At 52.4% G+C, this 17,520-nt stretch overlaps 1 protein-coding gene across 5 annotated transcripts; it reads right to left on the reverse strand.

The window, feature by feature from the left end:
* Positions 1 to 44: 44 nt before the first annotated feature.
* TIMM44 (translocase of inner mitochondrial membrane 44) lies at positions 45 to 17,298 on the reverse strand. Of its 5 annotated transcripts, none has more exons than XM_059695879.1 (13): positions 17,145 to 17,298; positions 13,108 to 13,209; positions 10,593 to 10,763; positions 9,575 to 9,655; positions 8,703 to 8,831; positions 7,039 to 7,178; positions 6,668 to 6,753; positions 5,907 to 5,999; positions 5,675 to 5,799; positions 4,188 to 4,238; positions 1,854 to 1,943; positions 954 to 1,064; positions 45 to 595 (listed from the first exon to the last, which is right to left on the reverse strand). In XM_059695879.1, exons 1-13 carry the CDS (start codon positions 17,187 to 17,189, stop codon positions 476 to 478), a joined length of 1,344 nt encoding a protein of 447 aa, XP_059551862.1. In that variant the 5' UTR covers positions 17,190 to 17,298; the 3' UTR covers positions 45 to 475. The 5 variants fall into 5 exon arrangements, with proteins under 5 accessions (XP_059551862.1, XP_059551859.1, XP_059551863.1 ...); XM_059695876.1 differs by having other exon boundaries at positions 45 to 621; XM_059695880.1 differs by lacking the exon at positions 954 to 1,064.
* Between the last annotated feature and the right edge of the window lie 222 nt (positions 17,299 to 17,520).

Consider the following 17,520-nt stretch of genomic DNA (forward strand, 5'->3'; position numbering starts at 1 on the left):
ACTCAGCCACACCAGTGAGAGACATCTCAGACCACTCAAGTTGCTCTCCTGCACTTTGGTGTTTTATTATCACTTCCAAATCTCAGTCATACAGGTTAATAAGGGCACTGTTAAATTTTTATTTTTTTAAATGAAGCTAAAACGGCCTCGATGATATGGCCAGTGGGCCCCACCACCTGTCCCCAGGAGTCCCTGGGCCAGAGCCTCTTCCTCTTGGCATTGTCTGGCCAGTGCGCCGTGTTGACTCCCTGCCAGCAGCCCGAGCAGCAGAGGGGGTCAGGGGCTGGCACTGTGGGGAGCAGCCCTCTACAGCTGCTGGCCATTCCCGGTCCAGCTGGTTCCACAACCACCCTAGCAGAGAGCAGTCCAGAGCTGACAGTCGTCCCCAGAGGTCTACTGCCACAGGTGGACATTCCCACCCTGTGCAGCTGCCCTGCGATGTACAGCCTGGAACCTCCGGTCGTGGCTGCCAAGCTCAGAGGACCTGCTCTGTACTGGAAGCGGAGATGTCCAGGAGCCGCCAGGCCGCATAAGGGTTGAGCTCATCCTGGTCCCGGCACAGTGCCCACACGTACAGCATGCGTAACACCTTGTCCTGCAGGAGTGGGAATGGGTATGGGCCTGGAGGCAGAGAGCAGCACAGCAGAATGAAGCTGCCAGGTCAGGACATGGGGGACCAGGGAGAGGTGTTGGAGTGTGGGTCTGGGGTCCAGAACAGAGGCTGGGACAGAGGCTAAAACTCAGGACTTGGTAAAACTGGACAAGTCAGTCGCCTTCTGACCTCCACCAGACCCAAAACTGGCCCTGGGACTTCTCAAGGTGCCATCCTGCTGTCCCCTCCCAGCCACAGAACTTCCTGGCTCTGAACTGCCACCTGTGTAGGTGGCTGGCCACTGCCATCCAACTGGTCCTGGGCTGGCTGTCTGCCCTGTCTAGCCCCCTCCCTCACTCACCGGGTTGCCCTCGACCACCTCGCCTTTGGCGTTCTTGATCACCATCACCAGCTGGGCGTGGAAGGTGACAATCAGCACGGGGCCCTGCTCCATCATCTTGCCCATGGCCAGCTGTGGGGGGAGCCAATGGGGTGGATGGGTATCACTGAACAGTCCCCCACCAATTCCCTGTTGCTCCCCTTGATATGGAGACCCCCGTGTCCTGGGATGCTGCCAGGAGGAGCAGGGCACCTCAACATCTCAACTCATCACCCTGGCGGGACTCCGAGGAGCCACCCCAATCAGTACTCCAAGCCTGTCACCTCCTGCTGGCCTGTTTCTGTGTAGGCATTTCCCAGGAAACCTTTCCCATGGACAAATCCAAACCCTCTACTGTGAGATGGAGTCTGAACTTCTGAGAACCCATGAGGGCTCCCAACACCCTGGCAGCCTCTTGGTCCCCAGACTGGGGCTGTGCCGGGTGGGGGGGTGGGCGGGCAGCACACGCAAAAGGACCTCAGAGTTGGGTACCTCATACACAGGTCGGGGGAGGGAGGTTGGCGCTGGCATGCTTTTAGCCCAGAACAGGGAGGAAATGGGGGTGATTGTGGCAGAGCAGGTCTTTGGCAGCTGAGAAGTCCTTACAAAGCCCCCACCCTTCCTAGAAGGTGCAGGCATACCATCACCTTGGGGGACTCTGGGACATCTGGGCAGCAGCAGCCCTTATGCCTACCACTTTCCTGAGAATATTCCAACCATAGGACCATGTAAAACTTTCACTGCAAGGGACCCTTGAGATCATTTAATCCAAGTGCCCACCTGTGATGGAACTCCTCCAGGGATGGGGAGCTCACTCCTCATGCTGATCAGTATGCCTTCCCAATCCCAGGGGACACCCAGCCCACCTGGAAAGTCACTTACGTCGACATTGTCAATGTCCAAGATACGGGAGTGGAACTGGAGGCCCAGCGCCTTGGCCTGCTGGATTGGGTGAGCCAGCTGGCTGTAGGTCTGCAACAAGAGGCCAACGTGCCCATCTGAGGACCACCCAAGACCAAGCCACACCAAGGCGCCACACCACAAGAGAGGGCTGGTGCACCGCTAATGCCTGCCCACCTTGGGCAGGTGCCAGCATCCCAGAACATGCTTCCTGCAGGCGGCTCACGAACAGAATTTCCTGATTTCAGCTCTTGCACCTTCCAGAAATGGCCACAGTACCTGGGTGTGCTACGCCAGGAGCAGCAGATGCCAGGAGCATGGGTCCAAGTACAGAGGCTGGAGCCACCCATTGCTGGCCCAAGTCACACACTTCCTTCTTATTATAAGGACAGAGCTGTCAGGACCACCAAATGAAAGTGGTATTAATCAGCGCAGTAGGTAACTCCTCTGGAAAGCCACCTGAAATGCACTCCAGGGTTAAGTAGAGGCCTGCTTGGCTGATCTTAAATGCTCCCACATTTATCTCACTCCAAGTCTTGGCCTGGAATCAAACGCTTCTAGGATTTGCCCCAACCCATGGGTGGCTTTGAAACTAACTGCCTTGTTCTCACTGACTAGCCCTTTGTAGGTAGCTGACCATCGCAGGCAGCCTGTTCTCCCTACGGGGACAGTGGCGCCCAAAGTGACACTCTTAATCCCCTCGTGCCTATTCCCACACCCAAAACACAGCCTCTGGGACATGTGCAGCCTCATATCACAACAGGCAACCACAACAGAAGACATTCCAATAGGGAGAAAAATATGGGGTTCTTAAAGATGACATTTAAAAAACACCACTATGAGCAGCTATAATCTCAGCTGTGTTCCCAGGGGCACAAGCAGCTCTCTGGCAAAGAGAATCCGCCATGTCATAATGGTTCCAAAGCAAAAACAAAAAACAAACAAATAAACAAACAAAAAAAACCACCTTGTACTGACTACTGGATTAGTCACCATGCAGGGGTGTGTTTAAAAAGAAAATCTAACAATTTCTCTGCTTTTTCCAAGTTGTTTTTGAGCTGGCACAGAACAGAATCGACCAAAAAAAGCCTCTGGATTGCTTAATACAAAGAAAATGGAAGCAAACACCCCATGAAGACACAGGTCAGGAAGTGAGCAGGGTAAGGCAAGGTGGCGGGAGAAGATGGAAACCCTGAGGAGATGAGGCGGTTGCCAGGAACAGGGCAGACAGTGTAACACCTGACCCACCTTCTCATAGCCTAGCGCTGCCTGTGGCCCTGGGACCCATCAGGACCCATGGCTCCTCCCCAGGCAAGAAATTTTATCAATGTCTATTTTGATCTGTGTTCTGGGATCTTGAAGCAAGAATAGCTAATGAACTCATCTGGTGCTTTGTGTACCCTGGAACACTGCTTCTGTGTTCAAGCTGTACCCCATGGAACGGGGACAACGGTGTGACTCTGGCTCAGGAAAGGAGGTGACGGAGGCCATTGGGGCCTCCAAAATGCTCTTTCTCCAGCACCCATTGGCTCCGGGGGAACATCTAATGCAGCTCAGAGTTATTCATTGTCCATTTCCACCTGAACCCTGGGCCCCCAGCCTATACCCCAGGCCATCCTGGCCATGAGACCTTGCTTCATGTCACTTAGGGCCACCTAAAACAGGGCAGATAGGCCACACTGAAAACTCACGTTACTCAGATGCTTCTCTTACCATCACCTTTCTCTCCTGTGAGCCTTCTTAAACTGGAATTAGGATGGAGGAAGGGTTCTGGATGACAAGGCAGGAGGACTGCCCTAGTCCCAGGCCATCCTTAGGCCAAGTAAGGGAAGAAAGAGCAAGCTGGAAGGACCATTCCTGACTAGTTTACTCTAGAACAGTGGTTCTCAACCTTCTGGCCCTTTAAATACAGTTCCTCATGTTGTGACCCAACCATAAAATTATTTTCGTTGCTACTTCATAACTGTAATGTTGCTACTGTTATGCATTGTAATGTAAATATCTGATATGCAGGATGGTCTTAGGCGACCCCTGTGAAAGGGTTGTTCTACCGCCAAAGGGGTCACGACCCACAGGTTGAGAACCGCTGCTCTAGAAGGACCAGCCACCAGGCCCTCAGTGAGTCTTGCAGGTTATGTGGTATGATGTGCATAAGGGACAGAAGGATCTGTGCCTCTGAGCATGTCAGACATAAGAACCTCCCTTTAGCCAGGACACCAGGCCCTGTCATGCCTTTTCCAGACCAGCTGCTTAGCAGATCTCCTCCAAACTGTGATTTCTGTTTAGGCCTAAATAGAGAAAAAGAAAAGTACTCACAGCTTCATAGCACCAGTCTTTGAGAATGTCAAGCTCTCCAGAAATCATGGCCTAAAAAGGAAAAGACAAAAAAAAAGTAAGAGAATGAGAGTGGGCTTTTGAGGCAGGAGAATATTGAAGGATGTTCTCCAATGAGATCCTTTCCTCAGCAGACCCCTTTGTGGTGGGGTCTGGTTGAGGAAGGATGGGGAAGTTAAGTCAGGCTGCAGCAAGGGGTGCCATCTCCCCAGGCCCTTGGGAGCAGAGCCTCTGCATGTGGCCCAGGGTGGGTCTCCAAAGACCTGGTAGAAGGAAGAGGAAGGTGGCAGTATGCCAGGCTCTCACCCTGGCAGGGAAACTGAACCAAGGAGGTGAGAAGCTGCTTTCTGCTTCCCCTGGGGATAAAGCTTTGGATGGTGAGGCTCATATAGGGAGGGGGGAGTAGGGGCTGCTTCCACAGGAACCTGGAATCAGGGCTGGGAGGAGCCCAGAAAAGGGAGGGGGGGGGGGGGGCCAGGTGCCTGTGGGAAACTGTAGGTAGGCCGAGTGCTGAGCCATCCTTACCGTGGAAGAAGCTGCCTGAGCTTGGACTGCTGCTTTCAGGAATCACCCCACTCCCATCTCTGCCAAGCCCAGCCCAGCCCAGCCCAGCCCAAAGTGGCATGAGGGACCTGGGCAATCAGAGGACGGAGAGGGGACCACATGGAGGCTGGTGCGAGGGAGGTGACAGGCAGAGAGGACAGGCATCCACATGAAGTGAGGGCTTTTCTTTCATCCTACTAGGGGCCTCCCAAAGGCCTGGTTTGGCTGGGCTAGAGGTTGGGGGCTGTCAATAGGTAGAGAAAAGGCAGCTGACAGGACAGGGGCCTCATGGAGGGTGGGACTTTGAGCAAGCCACCCCATCCTCACTTCTGAGGCAAAAGGAGGTGCAAGGGGAGCAGAAAATGGGATTCAGGATTCCTAGGGAGACCTACAGGAAGAGGGAAGAGAGCCCCCTGCTGCCACAGTAGCCCTGGTCTGGCCTCCATGTCTTGAGGATCTGATTGGAGCTCACATGCATCCCTCCAAGCCCTCCTCATGGCTCACCCCAAGAGCCAGCAGCCAGCTTCTCCCTGACTCCTGAAAGGCCTCTAGCATCTGGAAGATAAACACCTGACCCCTGACAGCCACAAGGGAATAGCTTCAGGCAGAGAGCATGAGGGAAACGAAATGGAAAGGGAGACTGAGTCCTAGAGGCAGACACACACCATGGGTCAGGGCCACCACCACTAGGACCAGAGGGGGCTATGGGCAACAGATGCCTTCTCAGAGGTATTTGATGGACAAGGCCTGGGAGTGGGGGTGCTCAGGCTCTGAAGACTGAAGCCTCATCTCTGCTGAGAAAACACTCTCCTTAGCTAAACATCCCTGGGGGAACTTTCTGATCTGGTCTCAGGTTGGTGGTACACCAAAGGCAGGGCAGTGAGGACAGGACACCTGAGGACCGGCCTTCAGGGTTGGGCACCCACCTCCAGGACGTTGGGGATGATGTCATTCTCGCACTGCTGCAGGAACCGCTCCTTGTCAAAGGCCGGATCCACACGCAGGATCTCCGTGAGCACCTCGGACATCTCTGTCTTCGAAAACAGACCCCCTGGGGGCAGCCAAGCCTGGAGTAAGTAGGGGTGCTGGGAACCCCTCCCTGCTGTCAGCCTTGCGGTGTGAGGATGGGGCAAGATGGTCCTGAAGCCACCCACTCACCAAGCAAGTCTGTGACCTTATCTGTCAGTGCACGGGAGGCCCGGATGAGTGTGTTGTCACTCTCGTCATACCTCATCTTCATCTCGAAGAACCCTGAGGAGACGGGTCAGGGGTCAGGGCTCCCTTCCAGAAACATATGCCTCGGCCTGACTTCTGGGAGCGCCTCGTGGTCTGTGTGACTGCTCCAGGCACAGGCGGGGTAAATGAGAAGACCACTCTGAGCTTGCTTCCTCAGCTATGCAGACTGGGCAGCCAACCTACCTCAGGGGCTGCAGAGACCACTCAGCTGTGGGCCTGGGGGTGGGGGTGGCGGATGCAAACAAGGAAACACGGCCTCTAGGATGGTGTGGCCCCACTGTCAGCATCTGGGAAGCTCCATGCGCCAGCAAGAGCAGGTAACTCCAGGGCCCCGAGTGGGCTTGGGCTCTATCTGCACCAGGGTGCCTGGCCTTCTGGCCTTCCTAATGATGAAGTGCCTCTCAGTACCCACAGCTACATCATCAGGGAGGACGTTGTGCCTAGTCACCTTGCTCTGACAATGGCCAAAAGGGTGACCCAGCCCTAATGGCGATGTCCCTGCCCACTGGCCACCTCGAGGCCAGTGCCGCACTGCTCATTCACTGAGTAACCCTGCAGAAATCAGTGGTCCTCTGACTCCAGTCCCCTCCTCTGTAAAATGGGGGGCAGCTGTGCCAAGCCTGCGGAGTGCCGTCCCGTCACAGCCTTGCTGTCAGCCATGTGTTGGTGACAGGAACACTCACGGTTGAACACCACATTGTTGTCCCTGAAGTCCTTCCACTGCTGATACCACTTGGAGTCCTTGTGCAGCACGACTCCCAGGGCATCCCTGGAGAAGATGGGGTGGTTGGTGAGCAGTTGCTGGGGAGTCACTGGGCCCAGGCCCATTGCTGTGGGGAGGAGGGCCCAAGCTCAGGGGCTTTGGTGACCCCATCCTCATCCCTCAGCTTCCTTCTCCATTCCCCTTCCCACCTCCTACCCTCCCACAAATTCTCTCAAGGGAGCCAGAGAACCTGGAGTAGAAAACAACTCAATAACTGACTCCTGTGGAACTTTTGTGAGCCTGAAGGGGAGGCAGTGAGGAGAATCCCGGGCCAGGCGGCCTGGTACCTACTCATTGGGCTCAAACACTTTCTCTTCCTTGAACTTCTCTCCAGCAAACTCCTTCCTTTTCCTGAGCCGTTCGGGCCTGCGGTAGGGCCCGGTCTGGCCCAGGACACTTTCATCGATCTCCTTTTTCACTGACTCCACCCCCTGGAGGAGAGTAAAGCTTGGGGTGGGTACTGGGGACCTTCCTGACACCCACAGATCAGTCTCAGTCGGTGTACAGTTGTGTCTAAAGTCAGGGAGTGTATGCTGTGAACCCCAACCTCAGGCCCGATGGTACCCTGGGGCCTCCCCTTCCCCAGGTCTTTTGGTCACCTGGCCCACATCATCCACCTGGCCTAACAACAACATGCCTGAAACTCCAAGGGCTGACTTCTGCCCCCTCCCCTTCCAGGAGCAGCAGACACGCCTTCCCCCGCACCCAGATGACCCTCAGATTCTGAGACCCATACCCCACCCTCCCTGGAACCAGGCGGGCATCCTAAGTTCTGCCTCTGCCCCACTCTCCCGTTTCAAGCAGACCCAAAGTCTGTGGGTCCACCTCCCCAAATCTCTCGAACCCATTTCCCCTCCTCCACCCCAAGGGCAGCTCCATCAAGGCCTCCCAAGACACTCTCAGGACTCCTCTGTGACGGTACCAGAGTCCAGACTGGAAAGCTGTGCCTCTTCCACATCCAATAGTCATACTTCAGTTTATTGCACTTCACACATATTGTTTTTTTATAAATTAAAGGTAAGACCCTCTACCAGTAAAAAGATTACAACTTGCTGAAGGCTCAGATAATGGTATTTCTTTTAGCAATAAAAAATTAAGGTCTATACATTGTGATTTGAGACACAATGCTATAGCACATGTAACAGATTACAGTACAGTGTAACGTAACTTTTGAATGCACTGGGAAACCACACCACTTCTATGGCTGGCTTTATTGTGATATTCACTTTAGTCAATGGTCTAGAACCAATCCTACACTATCTATGAGGTGTACCTATATTCTTCTTTGGTTCCTTGTCACTTTCTGGAGAAAACCTCAAGTCCTCTGGGTGGCCTGCAGGACCGTTCCAATGGTCTCTGCTTTCCCTTGGCCTCCCTCTGAGACCCCTGCATTTGCTCTGACTATGCCAGGTGGCGAGGGATATACCAAGCAGACTGTACTTGCACCCCTCCACAGGACCTGCTCCCTCTGTCTACAACCTTCCCTGTGTGTTTCTCTGTCACATGTCACTCAGGAACTGCCTGTCCCCTTTTCTGTCCCCCCAAACCCTTCGAGAGTCGGAACTCGGACTTTGTCTTCTGTGGCTCCCGTGGCCAACAGAGGCCCTGGCATGTGGTACGGTTCAATAACTGTTACTGGAATGAATTCAGGACCTCAGTCACCCCCAGTGCAACAGAACTCTGGGTTATGGACACTGCTTAGGGTGTTAGCAGCTGAGAGTGTGCGAGAGGCTCTCAGTGCATTAACCTGCAGCTCCATAGGGGCTGTGACTTGCCGAAAGTCACCCAGCCAGGAGGCAGCAGGGCCTAAAACCTCAAGTGGGCTCTCCTCACCAATCCCACTGCACTCCCTTCAGTGCAGCCAGCCTTTTCTGGGGTTGAGCTCTGAGGTGGGAACCCTGGCTCTCAGCTTCAGAGAGGGCCAGAGCCCACGCAGGCCCCAGCATCTAACTCACCTGGGAGAGGGCTTTGAAGGCCCCACCCTTGGACACCGACTCAGCAGACTGCTTGGCAGTCTTGGCTGCTTCCTCCACACCCTCCTTGATTTTCCGGCCAAGGTCACTTTTACTGACTTCGTCAAGACTCTACTGAGACAGAAAAGGGAGAGGGTGTCAGCGCAGTACCCTTGGAGACCCACAGGGGTGCCCCTGGAACCAAGGCCAGTCCTTAACCTCCAAAGGGTGGGTGGGAACAGGCACTCTGAACTCATCTGGCTCCTCAGCACCAAGACTTAGACACACACATCTGAGAACACTGCCTACAATTTCCGGGGTGCTGTTCCCTTGGGTCAACTGGCCTTTTCCCAGAATGGGAAGGAGCCCCAAGTCTTCATAGAATGCCACAAGAGCAGCAGTCCAGGGAGAGGGAGTGAGAAAGAAAGTGAGGGTGTGCCCAGTATTGGGCCTAGAACCTGCAAAGTCCTGCCTCCCCTCTCCTGCCCACAACAGAACCAATAAGAAGAAACCCCACACCATGGGGGGGAAGGCAGGGAATCCCAACCTCGTATCTACTCTCCCCTGGAGGCAAACTACCCCCTCCCCTTCTGTTTTTAGGCAGGCGGAATAAAACCTTTATTTTACCCTCATGTCCTGGCTGGTGGACCATTCACTTCTAACTTAAGTAGTAAACTGCCTGGCAGGTGGGCAAGTGTGACTTCCCTTCCTTCTTGAGGGGTGTTGTGTATTTGAACTCTGGAAGCCACCATGCCAGGCTGGCTCTCCCCTTGTTAGCTGCCCAGCTCCCGAGTCATGTCTGCATGACCCCATGGTGAGGCACAGATGGGCCATGGGGGCTATGGCAGGAAAGTGAGGGACCCAGAGGCCATTACCTCCTTCACAGTGCCGGTGATAGCCCCCAACTTCTTCTTGATCACCTCACTTGTCCGCACGGTTTCGGATTCAATGGTTTTCTATAGAAAGGATGTTGTTTCCTTTTGTTACTATATAGCAGTTACCAGAGAGCCAAAAGACCAAAGAAACATTTTCTCAGCAGCCCCCACCTTCCCCAAACTTCACCTCTCCATCCGCCTCTAACCCACCCCACTGCCTGGTCCGTGGGTCTCAGCAGCTGAAGGCCAACTGGGACCCTCATGAGCACAGGAGGCCTTGGTCATGAATCTTTCTCTGGGTGGCAGGGGCTGGTTTTGCCTGTCAGCTTGTCAGTATTCTCCTTCCCCACTTTGCCCCCCACCCAGTCACCAGTCACTGCAGCATTTCCCACACCCCAGCCACCCCACCCAACCTTAGCCTGCTCTGCCCCCAAAGGACTCCTCAGCCCAACCCCGACTTTAATGAAAAGGGTGTTCTTCCCTTGGGTTGAGTCCCCACACAGGTAGTCACATCTATTTGTGAGATTTGGGGGGACACTCAGAGGGAACAGGGCTTGTACACGGCTTGGGAGGGGGCCTGGGGCAGTGCACCCCCACTCAGTGCAGCTACTTGTTAAGAGGTGGAAATGGTAATTAGTAATTATACAAGCACCCTGAGGCACATTCTATCCATTTCACTCGGAGGACGTATGATCACGAGGCTCTTAGGAGCAGTTCACCTCAAACCCAGTGCTTGAGGGGTCACAAGGGGTCTTCGGAGCTGGAGATTCTAACCCAGCAGGTAGAGAGGGTCCTGCATTTCTCACCAGCTCCCAGAAGCCAATGCTGTACTATGTCACTACAGAACTGGAAAGCTGGATGATCCATTCTTGTCCCCTAGGCAGCTATCATCACTGAGGTGAACTCAGCTCCACAAAAGCTGCTCTTCCCCCAATCACACCTGCACTGTCTGGGACCAGGAAAATCCTGGCTCTGAAAGTAAGTGCCCACTGAGGGAGACACAAGCAAAGGGACTCACATATTTCCTTCTGGCTTCCTGGAGCGCATCTGACTCTTCCAACTTCCGGGCCTCATCTCGGAATTTTTTTATACTTTCTTTCATTTCTTTGTTTTTGGCTAACTCTTGTTTGATATTATCTAGCAAGCCGGAGAGAAAGCCTTTTCGGTTTCCAGAAGAATAGGATTTGAACTGGAAAGATGTAAAAGGAATAAAGGATTTTTAATTTTCTCCTTTTTGTTTATGCAGGTTTAACAATACAAGACAAATTTAAAAAGTCCAGACATCCAGACAACAAAGTATTATCCTATATAATAAAAGCCTAGTATGCAAATCGAACAGCAGAATGACTGGCAGAACGACCGGTCACTATGACACGCACTGACCACCAAGGGGCAGATGCTCAATGCAGGAGCTGCCCCCAGCCTGCTGGCCCCGACCAGCCATGGTGGTGTGGGCAGGCCAGGCCAGCCAAGGTGGGTGCCAGCGGGGGACCCTACCCATGCACGAATTTCATGCACCAGGCCTCTAGTTTAGCAACAAAAAGAAGTGAGCTATCAAGCCATAAAAAGACCTAAAGGAAACTTAAAAGCATGTTATTAAATTAAAGAAGCCAGTCTGATTCCAACTCTATGAAATTCTGGAAAAGGCAAAACTTTGGGTTTGGGATAAACAGACAGGACACAGGATTATTAGGGCAGTAGAAATTATTCTGTATAATACTATAATGATGAATACAAATTATTATATTTGCCAAAACTCATAGAATGTACAACACAGAGTGATCCTAATGTAATCTATAGACTTCAGTTAATAATAATGTATCCATATCAGCTCACCAGTTGTAACAAATGTCCCACCCTGATACAAGATGTGAATAACAGGGAAACTGTGCTGAGCGGGAGAGGAGGTATATGTGAACTCTCTGTACTTCCTGCTCAATTTTTCTGTGAATCTAAAACTGTTTAAAAAAAAAAAAAGTCTATTAAAAATAAAACATAATGCCAGGCTCCTTCTCCAACAGAGGAAACACTGGAAAAGAAACAGGAGCAGCTTGGAATCCTCCTGGGGATTCAAACATGCTCACCCCAGGCCAAGGTGAACACCAAAGGGGCTCATGACCCAAAACTGAATTTGAAGAATTCTGTGGCCCCTAGTCTCAAATGGGGCTGGCACAGGGCCCTGCTCTCCGGGCTTTTGGGGCCAGGTAACTTCTTCATTTGGGGCCACTCCCAAGTTCCCATCTGGGACTTACATGTCACCCAAAGGCCTGCACACTGGTCCAAATCTCCCTCTCTTGGCCCACAGGATCACAGTCACCGAGAGCTCAAGCTCAAAATTCTCCTCCACCCAACACATCCAGAGGCCAGACTCTAAAAGAGGCCCTGCTCTAGGAACAAGCCACAGTGTTGTACACTGCTTAAGACACAGGGTCAGACAGAACCAGGTTTAGATCCCTGCTTTGGCACTTATGTAACTAAGAGCACGCTCAGAAAAGAGAATGCTTAAAGAATGATTGTGAGAGTCAAGTCATAGTGAAGTGGCTGAGTGTGCTCAGCTGCTCCTTCCACTTCCACAATGTGTTGGGTATGCTGCCATGGTTGGGGGCTCACTTCACCGATTTCAAGAGCAACTGCCTCTCCGGCCCATCAAGCCCCAGGGAAAGTTTTGACAAGCTCAGGGCTACTCCACAGGAAAGGCGGCCTGGCCTTGTCTAGATGCACCCTGGCAGGCTGCTGTCTTGTCTAGATGCACCCTGACCAGCCTTTCTCTCCACAGGACTCCAAGTTATAAAAACATCAGGGACTATGCCACCTTGCAGCAGCCCTGACACTCGCTCAGTGGCTACAAACTGCAGTTGGGATTGGACAAGTAAAGGGAAGGGCCACAGGGCCTGTCCCATGCCTGTAACAGCACCAGGAGAGGATCAGGGAGATAAAGCCTGAGCAAGGCAGACGCAGGAAACAAGCTGTCTGCATGGAAACAGCTGAGATGAGCCTGGAAAGCAGAGTGGGCTGCCCAATGCAGACTGGGGTAGAATGTCAGGTTTGGGGCTTTGCTCCCTGGCCGTGAGGCACCAACAGAAGTGTGGTTGAAGGGGAGTGACAGGGAGGGCAAAGCTCTAGAAAATGCTAATGTGAAGAACAACATAAAGGATGGGGGAGATGTAGCCTGGAGAAACTAAGCTCCAGGATATGATGGTTGACACTCTGGAGTTGCTCAAATGCTTATAAGGCTGTCACCTAGAAATGGAATAGCCTTGCGCAGTGAAGGACCCACTGGTAGAAACCACAAAGGACGCCTTTCTAGCCATCAGTTGACACATTGTGCTACTTTGTGAGGCAGGGTTCTAGCCCTGACAATGTTGAGCACTTCTAGGGATATGGAGAAGACTAGGCATTTAGGCTCTGTAACTCCCAAGGCTTTAGATATGGAATGCCTGGCAACATGGGCAACATCCTGGAGCCCTCTTTGTTGTCAGCTAGCTCTGATTTTTCAGGCCTCCCCCTCTGTCTGCTTGATCTGAGTTACTCACCAGGGGCAGCTCTCCATTTGGCCTGCGTATCTGATAGGTACCACGGGGTAGTGGCACTAGATTGTGGCTGGACAGAAACTGGACACCACTGCCGAGGCATCTCTAATTGGGGGAGAAAAGAGAAAGATCCATTCAGATAAGAGGGTAACTAGGAAGTAAATAGGCCACACTAAAAAAGCAGGAGTTGCCTAAGACTCATTTGCCAATTTTTAAAAAAATATGTATTTTTATTGATTTCAGAAAGGAAGAGAAACATCAATAATGAAAATCACCAATCAGCCGCCTCCTGCACGCCCCCCAGTGGGGGTCGAGCCCGCAACCCAGGCATATGCACTTGAGCGGAATCAAACCAGGGACCCTTCAGTCTGCAGGATAATGCTCTAGCCACTGAGCTAAACCAGCTAGGGCTCGTTCTCCAATTTTTATCCCATGACTGCCACTTGCTAAACGCTCCACAATCTTCCCAAATTCTGAGAAGCCAGTAGAATCCGTTGGGAAGAGAAAACACTGGATCTCCATCACCAGGGGTCATATCTACCTTCCCACCTCTGAACCTAGGGGAAACCAGATTGGTCCTAGGACAGCCGTGGGCAAACTAATAAAACTAAAAAAAAAAAAAGACCGTACCCTTTTATGTAATGATGTTTACTTTGAATTTATATTAGTTCACACAAACACTCCATCCATGCTTTTGTTCCGGCCCTTCGGTCCAGTTTAAGAACCCACTGTGGCCCTCGAGTCAAAAAGTTTGCCCACCCCTGTCCTAGGAAATGCCAATTTATGGTGGAACAAGGCTAAGTCCCCAACTTAATCCCTTAGTCTGACAATAGGCAGGCTGAGTCTCAATGTTGATGGCAAGCAGTCTTTTCTCACAAGCCCACCCACTTCTGCTGGCCTTGTAAGACCAGAGACCTGGGCATTAAGAGGTAAACACTGATAGCCCTGGCTAAGTAGCTCAGGTGGTTAGAAGAACATTGTCCCAATATGCCAGAGTTGTAGGTTTGATCCCTAGTCAGGGCATATACAAGAATCAACCAATGAATGCATAAAATAAGTGGAACAACAAATAGATGTTTCTCTCTCTAAAATAAATTTTTAAAAAGAGCTAAACACTGATAACTTACTGTACCAGGCACAACCCTGGAATAAACCTACCATGTCCTGGTCCAGGATCGGGCTATAAGCAGGCAACTTAGGGAGTCACTTTGGCAAAGATGCTGCTAACCTAAGGGCTTATGCAGGTCCTGTTCAGTGTTGTATCCCAGAACCCAGCATGGAGCCGGGCACATTGATATCAATAGCCCGACAGAACCAAACTTTCTTCTTCGTTTTTTTTTAAATAAATCTTTATTGTTGAAAGTATTACTTATGTTCCCTTTTTTCCCCCATTGCCCCCCTCCAGCCCACCCCTGTCCCCAACCCCAGGCCTTCACCACCCTATTATCTGTGTCCATGGGTTATGCATATATATGCATACAAGGTCTTTGGTTGATTATCTCCCACCCACCCACCCATCTCCTGCCTTCCCTCCAAGATTCCGCACTCTGTTCCATATTTCCATGTCTCTGAATCCACTCCGTTAATCAGTTTATTTTGTTAGACTCCACATGAGTGAGATCATGTGATACTTATCTTTCTCTGACTGACTTATTTCACTTAGTACAATACTCTCCAGGGCCACTGCTCTAAACCCTGATTCAAAAGACAAAGCCAATGAAAAAAATCAGTCCAAGACAACTTCTTTCTCCGGCACTCAGATTCCAATGGAATATTTTCCTTCCTCCAGAATCTGGCTCTGGAGTCAGAATGACCTCGGCTTTATGTTATAGCATAGTAAAAGCTAGGAAAATTCCAGGAGAAGCAGAATAGGGAAACTGAGACAGTTAAACAGCAGTTTGTGTCCATCTAGTGCAGTGGTTCTCAACCTTCTTCATGCCGTGACCCTTTAATACAGTTCCTCACGTTGTGGTGACCCCCCAACTATAAAATTACTTTCGTTGCTACTTCATAACTGTAATTTTGCTACTGTTATGAATCGTAATGTAAATACCTGATATGTGGGATGTGTTTTCATTGTTACAAATTGAACATAACTAAAGCATAGTGATTAATCACAAAAACAATATGTAATTATATATGTGTTTTCCGATGGTCTTAGGCGACCCCTGTGAAAGGGTCGTTCGACCCCCAGGTTGAGAACCACTGATCTAGTAAATCCTATCTCCTAAAACTAGGACATGTAAGAGTAAACAGTTTACACTTCTCTTTCCCAGCCAGAGGGTAAATAGCTTAAATCACCTTACTAGAAATCCAATTAAGTGCCATTTGCCAACCACACCCAAGGACAGATAAATTAAGAGAATAAATCTCATTTTGGTACATCAGCAAAAGCTGATGAATATTTTACTGATGTACCCCTAAAATCTCCCCTAAAGGCCCAGCCTTTAAAAGCCCTGCAAATGAAAGTCCAGGAAGCACCCCAGTGCCACTCATTCCCTTCCCCTTCCCCTTCAGCACCCCTCACACCCCCCCCCCTCATGTATCCCCTCACCTCTGAGGGACTTCATGGGCAGCGGGAGCTCCTCCACGCTCCCTTACCCCCTCTTTTCTCTGACTTCCCAGGGAGCCAGAGCAGCCCGGCCTCGGCTCTCCTATTACTTCTTCTGTACCCTTCCTTGTTGCACTCTCCTAAGTATATTTTTGCTGCGGTCAATAAACTTTTGCTTGCTTTTCTATACTTTGTCTCATTTTGTTTTGTTTTTTAATCCTCACCCGAGGATATTTTTCCACTGATTTTTAGAGAGTGGAAGAGAGAGGGAAAGACAGAGAAAAACATCCATGGGAGAGAAACACATGGATTGGTTGCCTCCTGCACTACCAGCAACTGAGGTCTGAGCCTGTGACGGGAATAGACCCCCGGCCCTGGGGGCGGGGCTCTAGCCACTGAGCCAAACCCGCTAGGGCTCTACACTTTCTTTTCTTTTCTTTTTAATATTTTATTGATTTTCCACAGAGAAAGGGAGAGAGATAGAGAGTCAGAAACATCGATGAAAGAGAAACATCGATCAGCCGCCTCCTGCACATCTCCCACTGGGGATGTGCCCGCAACCCAGGTACATGCCCCTGACCGGAATCGAACCCGGGACCCCCCAGTCCGCAGGCCGACGCTCTATCCACTGAGCCAAACCGGTCTCGGCGTACACGTTGTTTCTGGACGGAAACCTTTCCCTCAAGAAGCACTGAGGGCTCCTCTCCTCATCTGCCCGGTAACATCTTTTTGGTTTAAACCACATAACCCAGGAGTTCGGGGCCATTGTCCCTCTCAGCTGGCCGGCTCCTCGCTGCTCTCTTGGGGTGTATCTTCAAGAAATCCCACTTGGCTTTCTTTCATTTTTGCGGACCTTAAAATCTTTTCTGCGTGGACGGAAGGACGAGAAGAACCGCGGCCCCACCGGGAAGCCCCATGGGTAGCACCTGGACGGGTCCGCCCCACAAGCTCAGACGGAGGCAGGCTGCTTAGCCAGGTGGCCCGTGTGCTAAGCCGTAAACAGCGGTAAGCCACAGCACCATCAAGTTCCATTTTCGGAGTGGATTTTACACGCGCTGACCCCACCGCAACTCCTGGGACAAAGTTCTTAGCAAGGCCAAGCTCCTCCTCGCCCTCGGACGGCCAGGCGGCACGCGGGAGGTGCCCTCGGTGGAGGCCCTGGCATGTAAACGGGGGGCACACAGCCACGGGCTTTTGCCTTCCCGCTGCTTCTCTCCTAGGCGCCAACCCCGTGGGGGCCGGCCAGGAGGCGAGGACGGCGATCCGCTCCCGCCCGGCACGCGCGGCGCCCGCACTCAGGCCCAGCTCCGGCGCCCGTCCCCGGCCTCAGCGGACCCACGATCCAACCCCCCGCCTCTCGCGGAGGCCAGCGAAAGGCCGAGGGGGACAAAGGCCCGAAGAGAAGGGGACCCTAGAGGTCGTGGGCCGGGAGCTTCCTAAGGTCAGCCATCCCCAGCTCCCTCCCCCCAGGCCCCGCAGGTCTGCTCACCCGCGGGCAGCGGCACCAGCCTCTCCGCAGCGTCGCCGCCGCCATATTGGAGGACCCCGTGTGACCTTCTCTCCGCGCGGCTTGATGGTGTCATCCGTCGCGTCGGCCTGGAACGCCCAGGGCCTGGGACAAGCGGCCCTGAGAGCGACGTGGAGGCGAGAAGATGACTCTGATTGGATAGAACGCCGGGGAGGCGGGCCTCGGAGGTAGGTCTCCGATAGGGGCGAGGCCTAACAGGGGGCGGCATTCCTGAAGAGAGGCCTCCGTTAGGACAGAATTTCGGAAGAGCGGGGCCTGCCGCTGGGTGTGGTCGGGGGCGGGAGCTCCTGGGAGGCAAAGGCCGAGGGGCGGGCAAGACTGCGAAGGGGCGGAGCCT

This window comes from Myotis daubentonii, chromosome 5 (genome assembly GCF_963259705.1).
Source record: "Myotis daubentonii chromosome 5, mMyoDau2.1, whole genome shotgun sequence".
NCBI classification, from domain to species: domain Eukaryota; kingdom Metazoa; phylum Chordata; class Mammalia; order Chiroptera; family Vespertilionidae; genus Myotis; species Myotis daubentonii.